The sequence below is a fragment of the Calypte anna genome, chromosome 3 (genome assembly GCF_003957555.1).
Source record: "Calypte anna isolate BGI_N300 chromosome 3, bCalAnn1_v1.p, whole genome shotgun sequence".
NCBI lineage: Eukaryota > Metazoa > Chordata > Aves > Apodiformes > Trochilidae > Calypte > Calypte anna.
This window is the reverse complement of record NC_044246.1, coordinates 93962463-93978933: the sequence shown is the minus strand read 5'-3', so window position 1 is coordinate 93978933 and position 16471 is coordinate 93962463. Positions and strand designations below refer to the sequence as shown.

The 16471-nt window shown below is 35.3% G+C and overlaps 1 protein-coding gene across 1 annotated transcript in view; it reads right to left on the bottom strand.

Annotated features, from left to right (window-relative positions):
* CSMD1 (CUB and Sushi multiple domains 1) overlaps nucleotides 1-16471 on the bottom strand; it is a 945929-nt gene that overhangs the window by 35738 nt on the left and 893720 nt on the right. Inside the window, exons 52-54 of the mRNA XM_030448332.1 lie at nucleotides 14284-14457; nucleotides 9592-9765; nucleotides 6039-6212 (exon numbers count right to left, since the gene is read on the bottom strand). Coding sequence (XP_030304192.1) covers nucleotides 6039-6212; nucleotides 9592-9765; nucleotides 14284-14457 — 522 coding nt within the window. The remainder of the gene's footprint in view (nucleotides 1-6038; nucleotides 6213-9591; nucleotides 9766-14283; nucleotides 14458-16471) is intronic.

Here is a 16471-nt window from a genome sequence, read left to right as displayed (position 1 = left end):
AGATCTTTCTTAATCCTAGCATTGTTTTTCATATGTGAGAGGAACTGCATTCATTTGCCCCAAGGATGTCTGTGCTGCCTCGAGAATTCTTTGCTTGATTGCCAGGCAGGTGCCTCTAGAGAGAGGGGCAAGAATAATTTTCAAGCCATATGTCATCTCTGCCAGTTTCAGGTAAATATCTCAAACACTCTATGGCATTTCGCCTCCCTATTTAGGAAAATTAGTCAAGCACTAATTATCTTTTTCAAGGATGTAAACATGTTATTGACATAAGCAGATAATGTATATCTAATATTCAAAGTATATAAAAGTCTCAAAGCCTCTGACTGGTAAAATGAAATCTAACAAAAACAAAATTTTAACACAGTATATGAATCCTTGATGCCACCATAGACATAAAACTGCTTAAATTCAGAGCTGCTTTATTTTTGGATGAGTAGAACTGATCAACAGTCTCAGTCTCTCCCACCCTTCTATCAGATACCATCAGAAAGCTTCTTTTTTCGTGTCAGTGAAGGAGTGAAATATATTGCCATTGGATCACATGATACACCCACTAAAAAACACGACAAAACTGACAGTTCCTTGTAGATATCAGATTCTTGATCAGACAAAAGGTCTAATTTCTAATTAAAAATCTATCAGTAATAAGATAAAGAAAGGAAAACCTTTCAAGTCAGAAATTCAGTACAAATCCAGGATATATGAACAAAGACAGATCTGAATTCCTTATTGCTAGCAAACAGCCTGTACTTCCAGATAAAGACAAGAGAATATGAGCTAGCTCAAACCTCTTCAGCTTTGCCAAATGGATCTTCACAGCTTTGGTTTTAAAAGCAGAAAAGCTCTAAAATCTCATTTATAAGATATAACATATTCTGAAGGAGCAGTAGCAAAGGCTATTCATTTTTCCTGACATAGGTTATGAACTTGATACTGCTTTATGAACTGGTAGCAAGTTATAGGACACTTTACACAATGGAAAGCAAACCAAAACAAGAAAATTTCCTTCTTCCGAATTCTTGCAATCTAGAAAATGTGGTTAAGTGTCGTGATCAATGCAGCAGTTTTTACTTCAAGCATGGTATATTCACCTGCAGTGCAAACAGGGGTGTAGGGCTTCCATAAGAGCATCTGATTCAGTTCTCATTAGGGTGACTAAAAGTTGTTTTGAAAAGTAGAGAATGATTCCAAAAGTTAAAAAAAAAAAAATAAAAATAAATCAGTACAAAACTGCTAAAGAACACAAATCCATACTGCATCCATTTTGTTTTAGGGTATGGTGTAGCACACTAAGGCTGCACCAAGTCCCTCTCAGGCAGGCTCATTAAAGAGAACAGAGATTTGATACCATTTGATTCCAGTATAAAGGAAAGTAAACTTGAAATGTTCTTCATCAAATAAAGGCAAAAATAGAATGAACGTGGAGATAAATTTGGATGACCTCAACATTCCAGAAAAGACTACTACTAACCCTTAAAAAAAAAAAAAAAGGGCAGAGAGATTAAAACATATACTGTTTCCATTTTAAGTCACAAAGTGATGCCATTTTTTTTCAGTTGTGAAAGAGATAAACAGTAGGAACATGAGTTTTTCCATGACATAGGTTTTTTGACAATTATGTTACCTCAGAAAAGAGATCCAAAATCCAGTATTAAAAAATGTGGCCATTTTAAGGGAGTAAATGTGGCTGTTTTTTCCTTGATGTGTGAAAACAGTTTGTCAGAATAGATTAAATAACTATTAAATTATCCAAATAATTAAATTCTGGAGTAGTGGGAAACACCATTGTAAAGCAATTCAGTGCTTTCAGTACATTTAGTACACACATACATACTTAGATTGTTTCCTAGAAGGTTTTATCATATATGACCTTCTGTATGCACTGCTTTTTTTTTTTTTCAAGGAAAAAGCTCGTATAATTTCTTTGGTAAATTTCCTGCCAGTAACTTAACTAGTTAACTGAGTACTGGTACAATGGATAGAGGCAATGCATTATTGCAAAAGAGTGCCTGAAAAACTGCCCAGCTTTGTTTTCTAAAAATATCAATGCTTCCCATGCATATATAATAGCTCAGTTTCATTAAAATAAAATACAGTAAAATAAAAATAAAGTAAATTAGTCTTCTGCAATAGCTTTGAGCAGTTACCTAGATTTTGTAGTAAAGGCATGTAGCATCTCAGTGAAAAAGAGAAGCCAGCTTCATTATTGACTCAAGTGAACTCAAAGAAGGCTTGAAAGAAAGGTCATACATAAGATCTCTGTTGAATTAAATGATACAGCTTTGCCAGGAACATCAATCTCTTCCCAGCAGTATATTTAAGGAGCTGAAAGATTTACTTTCTTTGTACACTAATTCATAAGTCATCAGTATAATGAACTTTAAAACAAATGTTCTTCACTCATAGGATAAAAGTAATTTTAGAAGGAAAGGAATATTCCACAAGTGCTATTACGTGCCTTAGGAAAGTTCTAATAACAATCTCTAGTCAGTTGAAACCATACAGATTCCTCCTTTAATGCAAGCAATATCAAATTACAAATTTAAAAGCTTAATTAACATAAAAAACACGCTACAGCAATTTTCACAGCATATGGTCCAAAACTATGGTACATGCTGAAATACAGATCTTAAATTGTGTTTTGAATTCTGCTCCCAGTGAAACAATGTAAATCTAAGTATGCTGTGAAGTTATTAGCAGCTTACAGCTGAGAAGACTCCTTTGCCCAGATATAAGAGGTAGAATTAAATGAGGTAGGTGCATGCAGAGAAGTGTTCTCAGGGAACATGCCTGGTGCTATGGAGGTTTTAACCAGACTGCTCTGTACTTCTCTTTCCACTCTTGAAAAAATACCAGAAGTTTTTTTTTTTCACACTGAATTCTCAAACTCATTGCTAAGTAGGGCTTTGTCCAGTCAGGTTTTTGAATATCTGTAAGAATGGAGACTCCACGGTGTCTCAGGAGAATCTGTTTTACCACCCTCACAGTTAAATAAGCTTTTTCTAGTTGTGTTTTTTACATACTGTCCTTTCAGTGGGCACCACTGACAAGTCTGTCTGTCTTTTTTTAAACCCTCTCTTAGACAAGCACTGATAAGATTCCCCAGAGCTTTCTCTTTTCTAAGCTAAACAACTCCTAACCACAGTAGAGCCCATGAGGAAAGTTTTTGTTTCTGTGGAAATGTACTTAGGAAAGGGCAGAAAACACCACACAGAAGAGATCACAAAAAAAAAGTGTGGAAAAAAAAAAAACGGAAGGAACACCAAGGTTAGAAGATAAGATGGTACATGTGGATCCTCTACAGCCAGTGGAGGATCAACACCAGAGCAGACTGGTGCTCCTAAAGCAGTCTGTGAAGAACCCATGTCAGAAAAGAGGAAAAATGTAAGAAGGAACAACAGAGAGAAAATGTTGTGAATGCTAACCTAAAACAAAAAACAGTACCATTTATCAAGACAGCATAACATTTTAAAATTTCATATAATTGAAATCATAGAATCACAGAATCATAGAATCCTTGGGGTTGGAAGGGACCTCGAAAGATCATCTAGTCCAACCCCCCCTGCCAGAGCAGGGCCACCTAGAGCACTTCGCATAGGAACGTGTCCAGGCGGGTTTTGAATGTCTCCAGTGAAGGAGACTCCACGACCCCCCTGGGCAGCCTGTTCCAGGGCTCTGTCACCCTTACAGTAAAAAAATTTTTTCGAATATTCAACTTGAACCTCCTATGCTCCAATTTACACCCATTACCCCTTGTCCTATCACTGGTCACCACTGAGAAAAGCCTAACTCCATCTCCCTGACACTCACCCCTTACATATTTGAAAACATTGATGAGGTCACACCTCAGTCTCCTTTTCTCCAAACTAAAGAGACCCAGCTCCCTCAGCCTTTCCTCATAAGGGAGATGTTCCACTCCCTTAATCATCTTAGTAGCTCTGCGCTGGACTCTTTCAAGCACTTCCCTGTCCTTCTTGAACTGAGGGGCCCAGAACTGGACACAATACTCCAGGTGCGGCCTCACCAATGCAGAATAGAGGGGGAGGAGAACCTCTCTTGACCTACTAACCACACCCTTTCTAATGCACCCCAGGATGCCATTAGCCTTCTTGGCCACAAGGGCACATTGCTGGCTCATGGTCATCCTCTTGTCTACCAGGACCCCCAGGTCTCTTTCACCTACACTGCTCTCCAGCAGGTCAGCCCCCAACCTATACTGGGACATCGGGTTGTTCTTCCCCAAATGCAAAACTCTACACTTCCCCTTGTTGAATTTCATCATGTTTCTCTCTGCCCAACTCTCCAGCCTGTCTAAGTCTCTCTGAATGGCAGCACAGCCTTCTGGTGTGTCAGCCACTCCTCCCAGCTTAGTGTCATCAGCAAACTTGCTGAGGGTACATTCTATACCCTCATCCAAGTCGTTGATGAAGATATTGAACAACACCGGTCCCAGCACCGACCCCTGAGGGACTCCACTAGTCACACACCTCCAACCAGATTCTGCCCCATTGACTACAACTCTCTGACTCCTTCCTTTCAACCAGTTCCTGATCCACCTCACTACCTGATCACCAAACCCATACTTGATCAACTTATCTACAAGGATGCTGTGAGAGACGGTGTCAAATGCTTTACTGAAATCAAGATAAACCACATCTACCGCTCTTCCATCATCTATCCACCTAGTAATTTCCTCATAGAAGGCTATGAGGTTAGTCAAACATGATTTACCCTTGATAAAACCATGCTGACTGCTCTTGATGACCCCCATGTCCTTGATATGTCTGGAGATAGTGACAAGAACAAGTTGTTCCATCACCTTTCCAGGGATGGAGGTGAGGCTGACCGGTCTATAGTTACCCGGGTCTTCCTTCTTGCCCTTCTTGTAGACTGGAGTGACATTTGCTATCCTCCAGTCCTCAGGCACCTCTCCTGTTACCAGAGGTGCACAAAGTAGGTCAATGGTACAGAACTACTCTAACACTGATACGCTTAAATTGAAGGGATATTGACTATTGCCTTGGCACCAAAACCACATTATCTTCTAGTGCACAAATACAACAGTTGTCATTTCTTTAGACAGTACACTGTTCTACAAAATCCAAAAAGTGTTGTCTTAAAGGTTTAAGTTTCTAGATAGCTTTAAGGTCAACATGGAGTTCAAGGTTGGTCATATCTCAGCACCTCTGTAACAGTCTGACCAAGTCTCTTTTTGTCGCACTAATGCAAGCATGTTGCATTAAATCAAGGTTATGAGACTCAGTTTTGGTGCCTTACTTCTTGTACATCTTCATTTTTGTATGTCTCAGAGAAGAGTAGAAGTGGTGACATTGGAGTAAAGCTTACAGTTTTAGTTGTATTTTAAGCAAAATTTTTGGTGATACACAAGACAGAAAAGAATCAAACTCCACAAACTCATTAAATATCATCAGCATCTTATTGGAGTCAGCACTGAGAAAGTGACAGCTACAGCAGTGCAACCTATTTGGGGCATACAACATAAAACAATAGAATGACAACAGATTTGAGTAGTCTGATAATGATATTGATGGAACAGACCCAAGATTTGCTGTTAGTTACACATCCTGCAATAATAACCAAAGGATGACAAAAATAATTTTTTTTTTTAAAAGCGCCCATAAATGGAATAAATAACAATAGGGTAATTTGAAACACTTGTTTATTAGTCTGAATCACATTACTGCTATATTGATAAATAAATGATAAGGACAGAATGAAATCTGGGAACTTTGGGTTGTGTTTTAAAAAGGTTTCTTTTTGTCCTTTCCTAATATTTAAATTTAATACACAGGTTTTTTCTTTGCTTCGTTCTCATCTCTCAAAACAAGGGTATACTGCTTACTAATCAAGTCCAGATACATCTTTGCAAAATACCCAATCACAATTAAATATTACTATATATATTTTTCCCTATATTTTTTACTATATAATTATTTCTCTCTATTTTGAAGGCAGTGTAAAGGATCATGCCTGAAATAAGTCATTAGCTGAGAACTTATAAGAAAGTTTCTTACCTCTGCAGTTGGGTAAAGGGCTACTCCACTGGCCATTGCTTCGGCACTGTGCTCGAGAAGCTCCCTGAAGTAAATACCCAGTGTTGCAGGTAAAATTTACAACATCATTCAGATTGAACTCACTGCCATTAGTCATTCCATGAGCTGGATTCCCAGGATGTCCACATGTAATGGCTGTTAAAAGAAAAATAGGCAGGGTAGCATCACACTTAAAAGTACTCTTACCTGGAATCACAGGTTGGAGTCCTTCTGGCATTTTTACATGTATACAAGAAATTTAAGAAAAAACAGAATATATTTATTGAGATTCCTCACTGCCAGGAGACATATCTAAAATGTTCAGTTGTAGTATAAAAAATTTATATATATGCATTTTGACACCCATCTGATACGCATTATATCTTAAAAAATGCACAGAGTTCACAGTATTTCCTAGTCATGCAAATAAAATACACATTTTTCCCTTCCAATCTTCAAAATGTAGCAAGGTCAGCCAAGCTGAATTTGATGTACTGCTTCAGAGCATTCTGGGATTCTGAGGAATTCCTGTCTTTGAACTGCTTTGCTAAAGTAGTCATCCTTTTCAACAGTTTTTCTTATGGCAAAAGAGAAATAATTGTTGGAAGTAAATCTTTCCCTTTATGTGCATTATATGTGCTGATTGTGCTTAAATGACACTTAGAAAATACACTTATTGTGGTTACACTCTAGCTTTCCACATAAGATATTAAAACCATATAGAAAACTAATGAAAAGCTGACCATATAAAATGGTCATAGACAACTTTCAACATTTTGCTGGTGATGTTTATCACTCTCAAGTATCCTATAAATAGGACATCTTTTGCTTTATTACTTTCTGGTTGTTTGTTTTGTTTCTAGTTGAAGAAGCAAGTGAAAAATAATTTAAATATATTTCTTTTTACTTTATCATTGAGTTCTCCTGTGAAACAGTATTTTCAATAGAACCTGATCTTTGGGAATTAAATAGGACATTTTTCTATATACAGATGTGGATATAGCACTTAAATTGTATAAATAAAACTACTTAAACCACTTGAAACCTTTCTGCATTGTCACATTGCAGCATTTGAAGATGAAACCCTAAACATCAGATTAAAATCTTATTGTAAAAACAAGTATATTCTAACCCAATTGCTGCATTTTGAACTGTTACAGATTATCAAATTTCAATTAATAAAGCAATTTGCAGGGCCATACTAAACCAGTTAACATAATTCTTACATAAAAATATATTTAAATATATGTAAAAAAAATGTGATTAACCTAAACTTTCTCCAGTTATCTGAACTGATTATATGCCATAGTCTTCAACAATATGTAATCTAGGTCTCTTGTAAAAACTCTGATAATGGAGAAGGATTACATTCAGTTGCCCTTTCCAATAAAAGCATACCCTAGTCAGTCAGTACTTTAAATCTCATTACTTTTGAGAGGGTGTTGTTTTTGGTAACACCTTACAGAAACTAAAGATCTCAGACATTGCACCAAAGAATTATACATTTTCCTTCCATATTACCAAGATATCAAGCCACTTAATGTAATATAACTCTCAAACATATACTCCAGTCTTTAACACAGTATCTTTCTTAGACCCTGGAAATTTCCAGAAAACATGTAACCAAAAAGAAACAATGGCATTACTGATAGTATTTGAACAAGAGAAAAATCCAGTCTGATGACCCTGTTATATAAAAAGCCAATGCTTTGGTCACCATTATTGTAGTATATAATTTTAGTAAAGAAGGTTACTCTCCTGATTTTTGTTGTGCTGTTCCCCACAAGGAACTAATCAGACATCTCCACATTTCATGTTAATTCTCTATAACCAGAAAGTAAAAAGATATTTCAGAAAAATATTTCAAAAAATACTTGGCTAAAATATGATCCATGTGATTATTCAATAAAGAGACAGGAAAGAATCAAAAGTTGTGCTACATTTCTTTCAAAGTAAAATGAAAACCAAATAGACCTTCAGTAAAAAATGTCACAAAATGTAGACCAGTTTGTGGTAAATATTCAGGGGCAGAGCCTGTGCCTTCCCTATGGTACCTATGCTACATTTCTAGCTCCTGAGCCACACTCCTCAGTTAAAAGACCATTTCAGTATCACATTAGAGAGCACATTTCTAGCATTGGTAAAGAGTATGTTTTCACTTTTCCTCCCAGAAATAACAGAGGCATTCTTATGTGATATTTTAATAAGCAAGTAAATCAGTCAACAAAAGCAAGAAAATCACCTGAAGTTTTGAAGCTGACAAGCAGAAGTCAACAATATGTACTTATGAGCAAAATAAAACCATGTCATAATGCAAAATATTAGGCAACCTATAATTAGAGAAATTGTAGCATCTCACCCCTCCTCAGCTTTGTCCCTTTCTTTTAAATGGATTTTATTCACTGCACAGTAAAATTAGTCCACTAAAAAGCATTAAAGCTAGCTAGAGGCATTTCTCCTTTGATGAACATAAATCACTTCAAGATATAAATAGGATTTTAAAAGGACAATGACATTTGGAAGATATATCCTGCAGCTGTATACAGGTATGCATTTTCATATTACTATTAAGAAAGACTATATTGAAACATTTTGAAATCTAATGACCCACTAGTAATGTATTTTCTGAGAAACAAGTCAAGATTGAATCACAGTTTGAACAGAGAAGCTGATCATCTCAGGAACAATCTTGGGGTAGAGAATAATATTTTTGTCTGAACTGCAGACATCTTAAAATATTACAGAATTAAAATTGATTTAAAAAGTTCCATTGAATAAAAAAAAACTGTATAAAAATGGGCAGCCTTATTAAAACTGAAAAAGAATAATAAAATCAACTACACAATAAAGTAGTAAAATAAAAAGCACAGAAATCAGACCTGACTGATTAAATGGTTGATGGTTCAGAAAACCCGCCATGCAAATGAGATAAAGATTTAAGAATTCTAGTAATTAATTAGAGATTTTAAAAAGCAGATTAATTAAGAAGAAAAAAAAATCCTACTAAAGGTTATAAAAAAGTTAACATTTTCTTGTAACAGATGTGGTAAAATCCAATACCATGCCTGAGTTTGCACTGGTAAATATAAGGAGGCAGAAAAATGGGCAGTCACCATAAAAACTGTACAGATGAACAGTATCCCAGCTTTACCCAACAAAAAATGGAAACACACAAAGGGATTTCAGTATTCTTGGTGAAAAACTAGGGTATAGGCTCAGTATACCCACACTGGACATAGGAATTATGCCTTGGGAAAGAGACAAATCGAGTTACACAGTTGCAGCCAGCTGTTCAAACCACTTCAGTGCCTATGTCATTCTGCTTCTGAAACAACAGAAACTGTTAATTACTGGATATAGCTATATATAGTCTGTGCTAGGTAAGAAATTGGATTAAATTTTCATAATGAGCCTTATAATTGAAAATAAGTTCCCCCAAAATTTGATCTGAACCTCTGAACACTTTTGAATCCACTAATTGTAATGTTCAATTATGTTTAAAATAGTAATAATCCAGTGAAAAATTAATACTTACGGACACAAACAGGAGTTTGTCCAGACCACTTGTGATCCTGTAGGCAAATTCTGACAGATGTACCAACAAGTCGGAAGCCAGGATTACACTGGTAGACTACGGTGTCACGGTAACTGAAACCATCTCCACTAATATGACCATTTACAATTGGATCCGGAGAACCACAGTGACCAGCTAAAGTAAGAGAAAAACCCAACAAAAACATATTCTTTCAGACCTTGCCAACATTTACAAGACTATTGATTGAGAAAAAAAAAATTCATCCTTCCTTTCAATAAAGAATATACTAGAGTCAAATATTGCACAGTAGAGAACAAGTTCTGAGGTGTAAAAAATACTTGTGATATTTCCTCTACTTTTTAAGGGTTAAGTGAGATTCTAATAGTTCTAACCTTCATAGGTATCATTTCTATAGATTCTGTTGCAGAAAGGGCAAATTTGTCAGAAGACAAATGTAACTTGCAAATGTCTGAAATTACAAATAATTTAGCTTTATTATTAGAAAACTGACAATTGTAGCATGGGTATTGCTTCCCCTTTGTCTTAGTAAGTTTGCCTTATTCCTTAAAGAATTGTGAACTAAAAGGCCTTTAACTCTTCAGATGATTCTATTATTTCATCATAGAGTTCTGATTTCTGTTATTCCTGATTTGCCTTTGACTTTGCCAGTAGACTTCTAGTAATAAATTAAACAAGGTTGGGACCATTCTCTGACAGAGTCTAACTATCACAGAACACTCTACATATACAAAATGAAAATCTCTTGCCCTCCAGACCAGTACACCTGCTAGCAAGCTGTCTACCAGAATCAGTACTGTTTTAAGCTAATTTGAACCATCCTTGGAAACTGTCTGGAAGAATCTTAGCCAAAAACATGTCCAGATGTTATTACAATGATTTAACGGCATATTTAACATATCAAGTTTCATGCTTGTTTGCACTTCCTGGTATTGTTTTGTTAGAACTTAACTCCTCTTATTACACCTATCAAGCAAATAACTAATTTCTCAGAAGTATCTCAGATATTTATATACAGACAAATTGAAATAAAACCACCAAAAAACTAAGAAAACCAAACAAAAACTCAACTAATTTTTAACAAAATAAAGAAAACAATTTCTCTGTGATCACATTCTATTGCCTGCAAGAGAAGAAATGCTCATTTATTTCTGGTATGTACATATTTGAAACTTGGCTATATTGGCTCCTTTACAACCGTTCATGGCTGGTTCAGTAGTTTTATTCTAACAGCTGGAAAGCAACATACAAATTTCTTCTATTTGAAATACATACTGAATTTGAAGTACAAGCCAATACCTCAATATCATATATCAGTTTACCTATGAGTTACCAATCAAATATTTATACATGAGCACAGACAGCAGCAGGAATTTTTCACACTGACAAATGTAGAGAAATACATGCATTCTAAATTAAATTCTTACCTTTAAAAAACAATATGGAAAAAATAATGAAAATGAAATGCAGTATATTATATTTCAGTTTACATTTCAAAGTATGTCGTAGGCTTGTTTGTATATGGCTTTGCATCTGAAAGTCATAAAAATCTAGGAAAAATATCTGTTTCTAGTAATGGTGGTGTTTAAACATGGACTGAAGTGTTCTGAACAAAGTCAGGCAAACTCTTGATTGCTTTCATTTTATCTGTGCCTTATGTGTATACATGGTCACTCACACACACAAAGCATGTGTAGAAACATGTATGCTTTGCAGCTTACAGGTGCAATTATTCTCGGCAGTAAAAAAGGGGGCAAGATGAAATATCAGCAGTGTAATTAATCGAGTGAAATTGAAAAGAATCTTACCCAGTGATTCTTATTAATCCTTGTATAACTTAGAAAAAAATACATATGATTTCTCAGTTCTGAAGACCTAGGTCTAATATTCAGCCTTGGACCCAGTCACTGGTTTTAGCTTTCTTTTGAGACAGTAAGCATTTGACAGACCCTCTCGTGAGATACATATATTAGTATACTGAGCTGACCTGAAATCATAAATTGATTCTACGCGTATGAGTGGGTAACAAAAAGTGTTACTTATTTTCATCTATAGCTGCCCTGTATTACATTCATGCAGGTATAGTGTAGGTAAATAGCATCTCTGACTTACTATCATTCCTTTGAAATGGAAAGGCTCACTCAGATCTCCTTCAGTGTTTGTCTCCTGACTATTACAGGCTTCAGGTAAGCCCTAAAGGCACTTCTGAAATAAAATTGGTGCACGCTGCCCTTGAAATTTTAGAATACACAACCAGTGGCATTTACATCATCTAGCTTTAAAATTTAAAAATTTACCTTTCCTGAATTGCTCTCTGGAGGAGCCTGCATAGTTCCATTGACCTTGCTGGAAATTTAAGTTCTCAGATTGCACTCCAAATTGCATCTAAATTAAGTGCTTAAAGTACATGGAGCGAATGTGAAAGTATATGGTTTCCCTTATGTGAAAAAATGTAGAGTCAGGAAGAGGTTTAAGTAGCAGAAATACAACCTTCTGCAGCATGCATGTGATAATTCAAATTTAGACTTTCACACTCAGATGTGCAGTATTTTTGGCACTACAGAGCTTCTCTGATCTTCAAATAGCAAAGGCTAAGCTGTGATTAACAACCTTCCAGCTCTATATGTGATCTTTATCTAGTGAGTAAGACCCATGTATTAAACAGTTCTAACAGGGCTGCAATCAACAGTGCAGGGAATCTGATCAAATAGAAACCAAAGTCCATCAAATTTAAAAAAAAATTAATTAGGAAGTATCATAAGACTAGGATTGTGCTTATTGCAGCAGTAGCTCTGGGAAAAGGTCCTGCATTCATGACAAATGGGAATAGATCTGCAGAAAGACTTAAAAATGCAGACAGTCAGGTGGGAATATATATATGTATTTATATTATTTATGTTATTTAGGTCAGCCAAATAATAATTAATTAGTTTTAGTCTGTTTTACTGTTTGCATTACTGTCTTATGACATGCAACCTGTTTCAAAATATTTTGTCTAGAAGTATTTTCAGGCATTAAAGATCTCCAGAAATGCAAGATGCTGTCACTTGTACTCTGTTAAAAATCATAGTTATCTAAATATACTTGCTATCTGTTTTTCTTAACCACCTGCTAAGATGAAACTGATGATACATGAAAATTGTTGTTGTTTTTTATAAGATATGATTAAATCAGTATTGTGGTCTCATCACACCTGGCTATTGTGATGCAGATGCTCTTCTTTTATTTTAATATAATATTCTACCAGGAGAATGTTGCTGTGTTTTAAAATATAGCTCTGATTTTCTGTTTTGCTCAGGGGAACTGTAGTAATTTATTTCAGTTTTGCACCTTGATGAGAGCATAAAATCAAAGCTCAGAAACTGTGAATAACCTTTACGATGGAACCTTGAAATAACTTTGACTTGAAATTTGAGGCTCAACCAGCATAGACTACCTACTTATCACTTATTTCTAAAAGGGAATGAGCATCAACAACCATATAAGCCAAAGATCATCTGAATGTTTATCTGAATATGGAAAGACTGGGACACTGGTGACCTTGAGAAAGTTAAGAATGAATTCAGGTGCCTAAGAATGCTCAGCAGCCTCTCATTACTGGTTCTCAGGTATATGTAAAACTTCCTTCTCACAGATCCATATTGACACTGACTCATTGAAAATGTAGATGAGTAAACCTGAGTTTATTTGAACTTGGTTCCTGGAACATATATCAGGGATTCTTCAGCATGAAGATTTGAATAAGTGGGCTTTTTTTTTTTTCCAGTTTTGATTTGAATCCATTTCTTCAAATAGGACAAAAAGTATGCTGTTCTTCAAGACATGCAGTAAAATATATCTATCCACATTCTTTTAATAATAGATAACAAGGTCAAAGGAAGATAACTGGCATTTTATTTTTCACATGCAAAATTTTCATGTTAAAATCCTTTTTAAAAACAGTGTTTCTACACAGATGGAGGACAAGGGAATTTAAAATTTAGAAATGAAACACCATAATTTATTTAAAATCTTTAAATCAAATGTTACTGTTAGACATGCATCTAATTAGTCCAGTACTGCTATAGTTTATGTGAGAATTTTATAAGTGACTTCTAGATAGAGAATAATTTCTGACAATTCATGTTACAATTACTACCATGCTTTTACTGTTCATTGCTGTAAAATCAGGAATATGGATTATTCTGTATAATAATATCTTAGTTATTCTAGTTGTTTTTCTATAGGTTTTTTTTTATTACTCTAGTTGTTTTTCTATAGTTTTGTTTTTTAATCAAGTAATTATTTCCTATGTAAAACAATTCAATTCTTGCAAATGATAGAGGGTCAAACTGTTTTGCTTAAAATGTACTAGGAAAGCATGAATTACTGTGTGTTCTGCTAAAAGGATGTGTCTAGGCAGGAGAGAAAGCTGCTTTTGAAGAAAGGTGGAATTCTGAGGAAGAAAGAAGAGATTCCTCCTTTCCTGAATTATTAGAAAATCATATGAAATACACAACAGTTCTGAACTTAAGATATCTTTACTTGTCATTGATTTAGAAATGCTACTTGATGAGATGAATTCCAGTATTTTATACTGCTTCATGAAATAAAAACAAACAAAAAAACCAAACACACACATAAAAAACCCCTAAGCAAAATAAAGTGTAACGAGAGACAGAAATGTTTTTTTACCTAGGCATTGGGTTTCAGAACCACTCCAGAGACCATTTGCCAAGCATTCTCTCACATGAGAACCAACTAATGTGTATCCCGTGTTACAGGTGAATATTGCAGTGGCTCCATACACTGTTAGGGTTCCAATCTTATTTCCATTTGGTGGAGATGGAAGACCACCACAGGAGATAACTAGGAAAAAAAGCAAAAAACAGAACACACTGATACATGAAAATACATTTCATAATTTCCTAGACCAGAAGACAATATATCACCTCACATTATCTTAAAATGTAAATGTAAAAGGTATAAATACAAGAATTGTATTCCACAGTAAGAGATTAAAATTATGCTTGATTTGGTAACACGTTCTAAAATTCTTTAGAGTATCTTCACATCTTGACAGTAGTTTAAACATAATTTGTAATTCCAGTTTTGAAACAAGAGAATTATATGAATGTCCAGAAAAGTTGTAGTTATATTGCACATGTACATACTCGTGGCTACTCCTCAAATACACTTTCCCCAGCTGTTATAAGCATTATGTATGTTAAAATAAATTATCTTTTTTAATACGTAGTACTCTGAATTGTGACAAACTGTTTTTTTTCTTATTCCCCATTACTGTTCACACTCATAAAACACATATGCTAGTCTACTTGCTAGAAAGACAAATCTTCTCTTGTTTTCTTAGGTGTGACTTGGCTCATTATCACAGAAAACTTCTACAGTGTCAGCTGCAACCCACAGCTACTACAGGCATCACATAAAAATTATCTTTTAAGAATGTATAAAGTTCCTATTTCATTAAAACTGTTTTATCATGGATACTGTTTCTAGAAAAATATGCTAATAAGATTGTAACTTAAGATGCTGCCCAATGCCTCCAAGACCTTCAATTTTATTATAAATTATCATAAATCATGAGTTTATTTTCAAAAGCTTGTCAATGACAACTTCCTGTCTGAAATGTCAAGGTCCTACTCTTCTATATTTAAAAGGTTCACTACAAAAAGCAAGTATTGGGTTAGAAGTTGGATAAATGCAATTACATGCTGCTGTGCAGTTAACTCAGTCAATAATCAGAATATATGTGATCAAAGTTCACATAAGCTTCATAAGCAACCTGGATGCTGGGATTAAGAGCACCCTGATGAAGCTCACTGATGACAACAAGATGAGTGGAGAGGTTGGCGCTCCAGAAGGGAGAGCCACCCTCTAGAGTGACTTTGACAGACTGAGAAGTTGGCTGATGGGAACTTTGAGTAGTTCAGTGTAGACATGCAAGGTCTTGCACCTGGGAACAGACAACCCAAGAGTGCAGCTCAGGCTGGGATCCACTTGACTAGAGAGCAGCCTTGTGGAAAGGGACCTGGGGGTCTTGGTGGACAACAGGCTCAACATGATCAAACAGTGTGCAGCAGTAGCAAAGAAAGCCATCAGGTTGCTGGGCTGCGTCAACAAGGGCATCACCACCAGAGACAAAGAAGTCATCATCCTGCTCTACTGAGCACCACACCTGGAGTATTGTGTTCAGTTTTGGTCCCCCTGTACCAAGAAAGATGCAGACATGCTGGTGAGGGCCCAGAGAGTCTCAGCTCAACAAGGTGCTGGGACATCAATATAAGCAATAATATTAGAAGTGTTGGACCAGATGATCCTTGAGGTCCCTTTCAACCTGACATTTTATGATTCTATGAAAGTTTCCTAAGTACATTCAGTTTCCAGAGGTGGATATGAATCTTTTTGACTACAATCAAGTCATAATAATGTAAATGTCTAGAGTGGCTTAACGCTGTAATTTCTAATCCTAATACTGAATATTAGTTGCACTTATACATATGTTAAAAAAATATTTTTTTTCTTAAAGATGCGATAGAATTGTTCTGAACATATTATAAATCCTTTCTTATTTTTAATCACGCTGACTCCATTTAGCAGTAACTAAATTACATGAATAATGAGCTACCCATGATTTGTTAGGTAGATATTGTTAGACAAATAAAATAAATGTATTAGATTTCTCTGAATCCAGAACCCTCTTGAGCTGTTGTTTTGCATTTGTACTTTTAGAGACAGTATTTACAAGTAGATGCTGGTAAACTGATCTAAATGCCATTCCATCGTGTTTCAGTTAGCATTTGTGTTGCTTAAGAAATAAAACCAGCTAGAATCTACATTTATATAACCTATCATTAGTATGAGA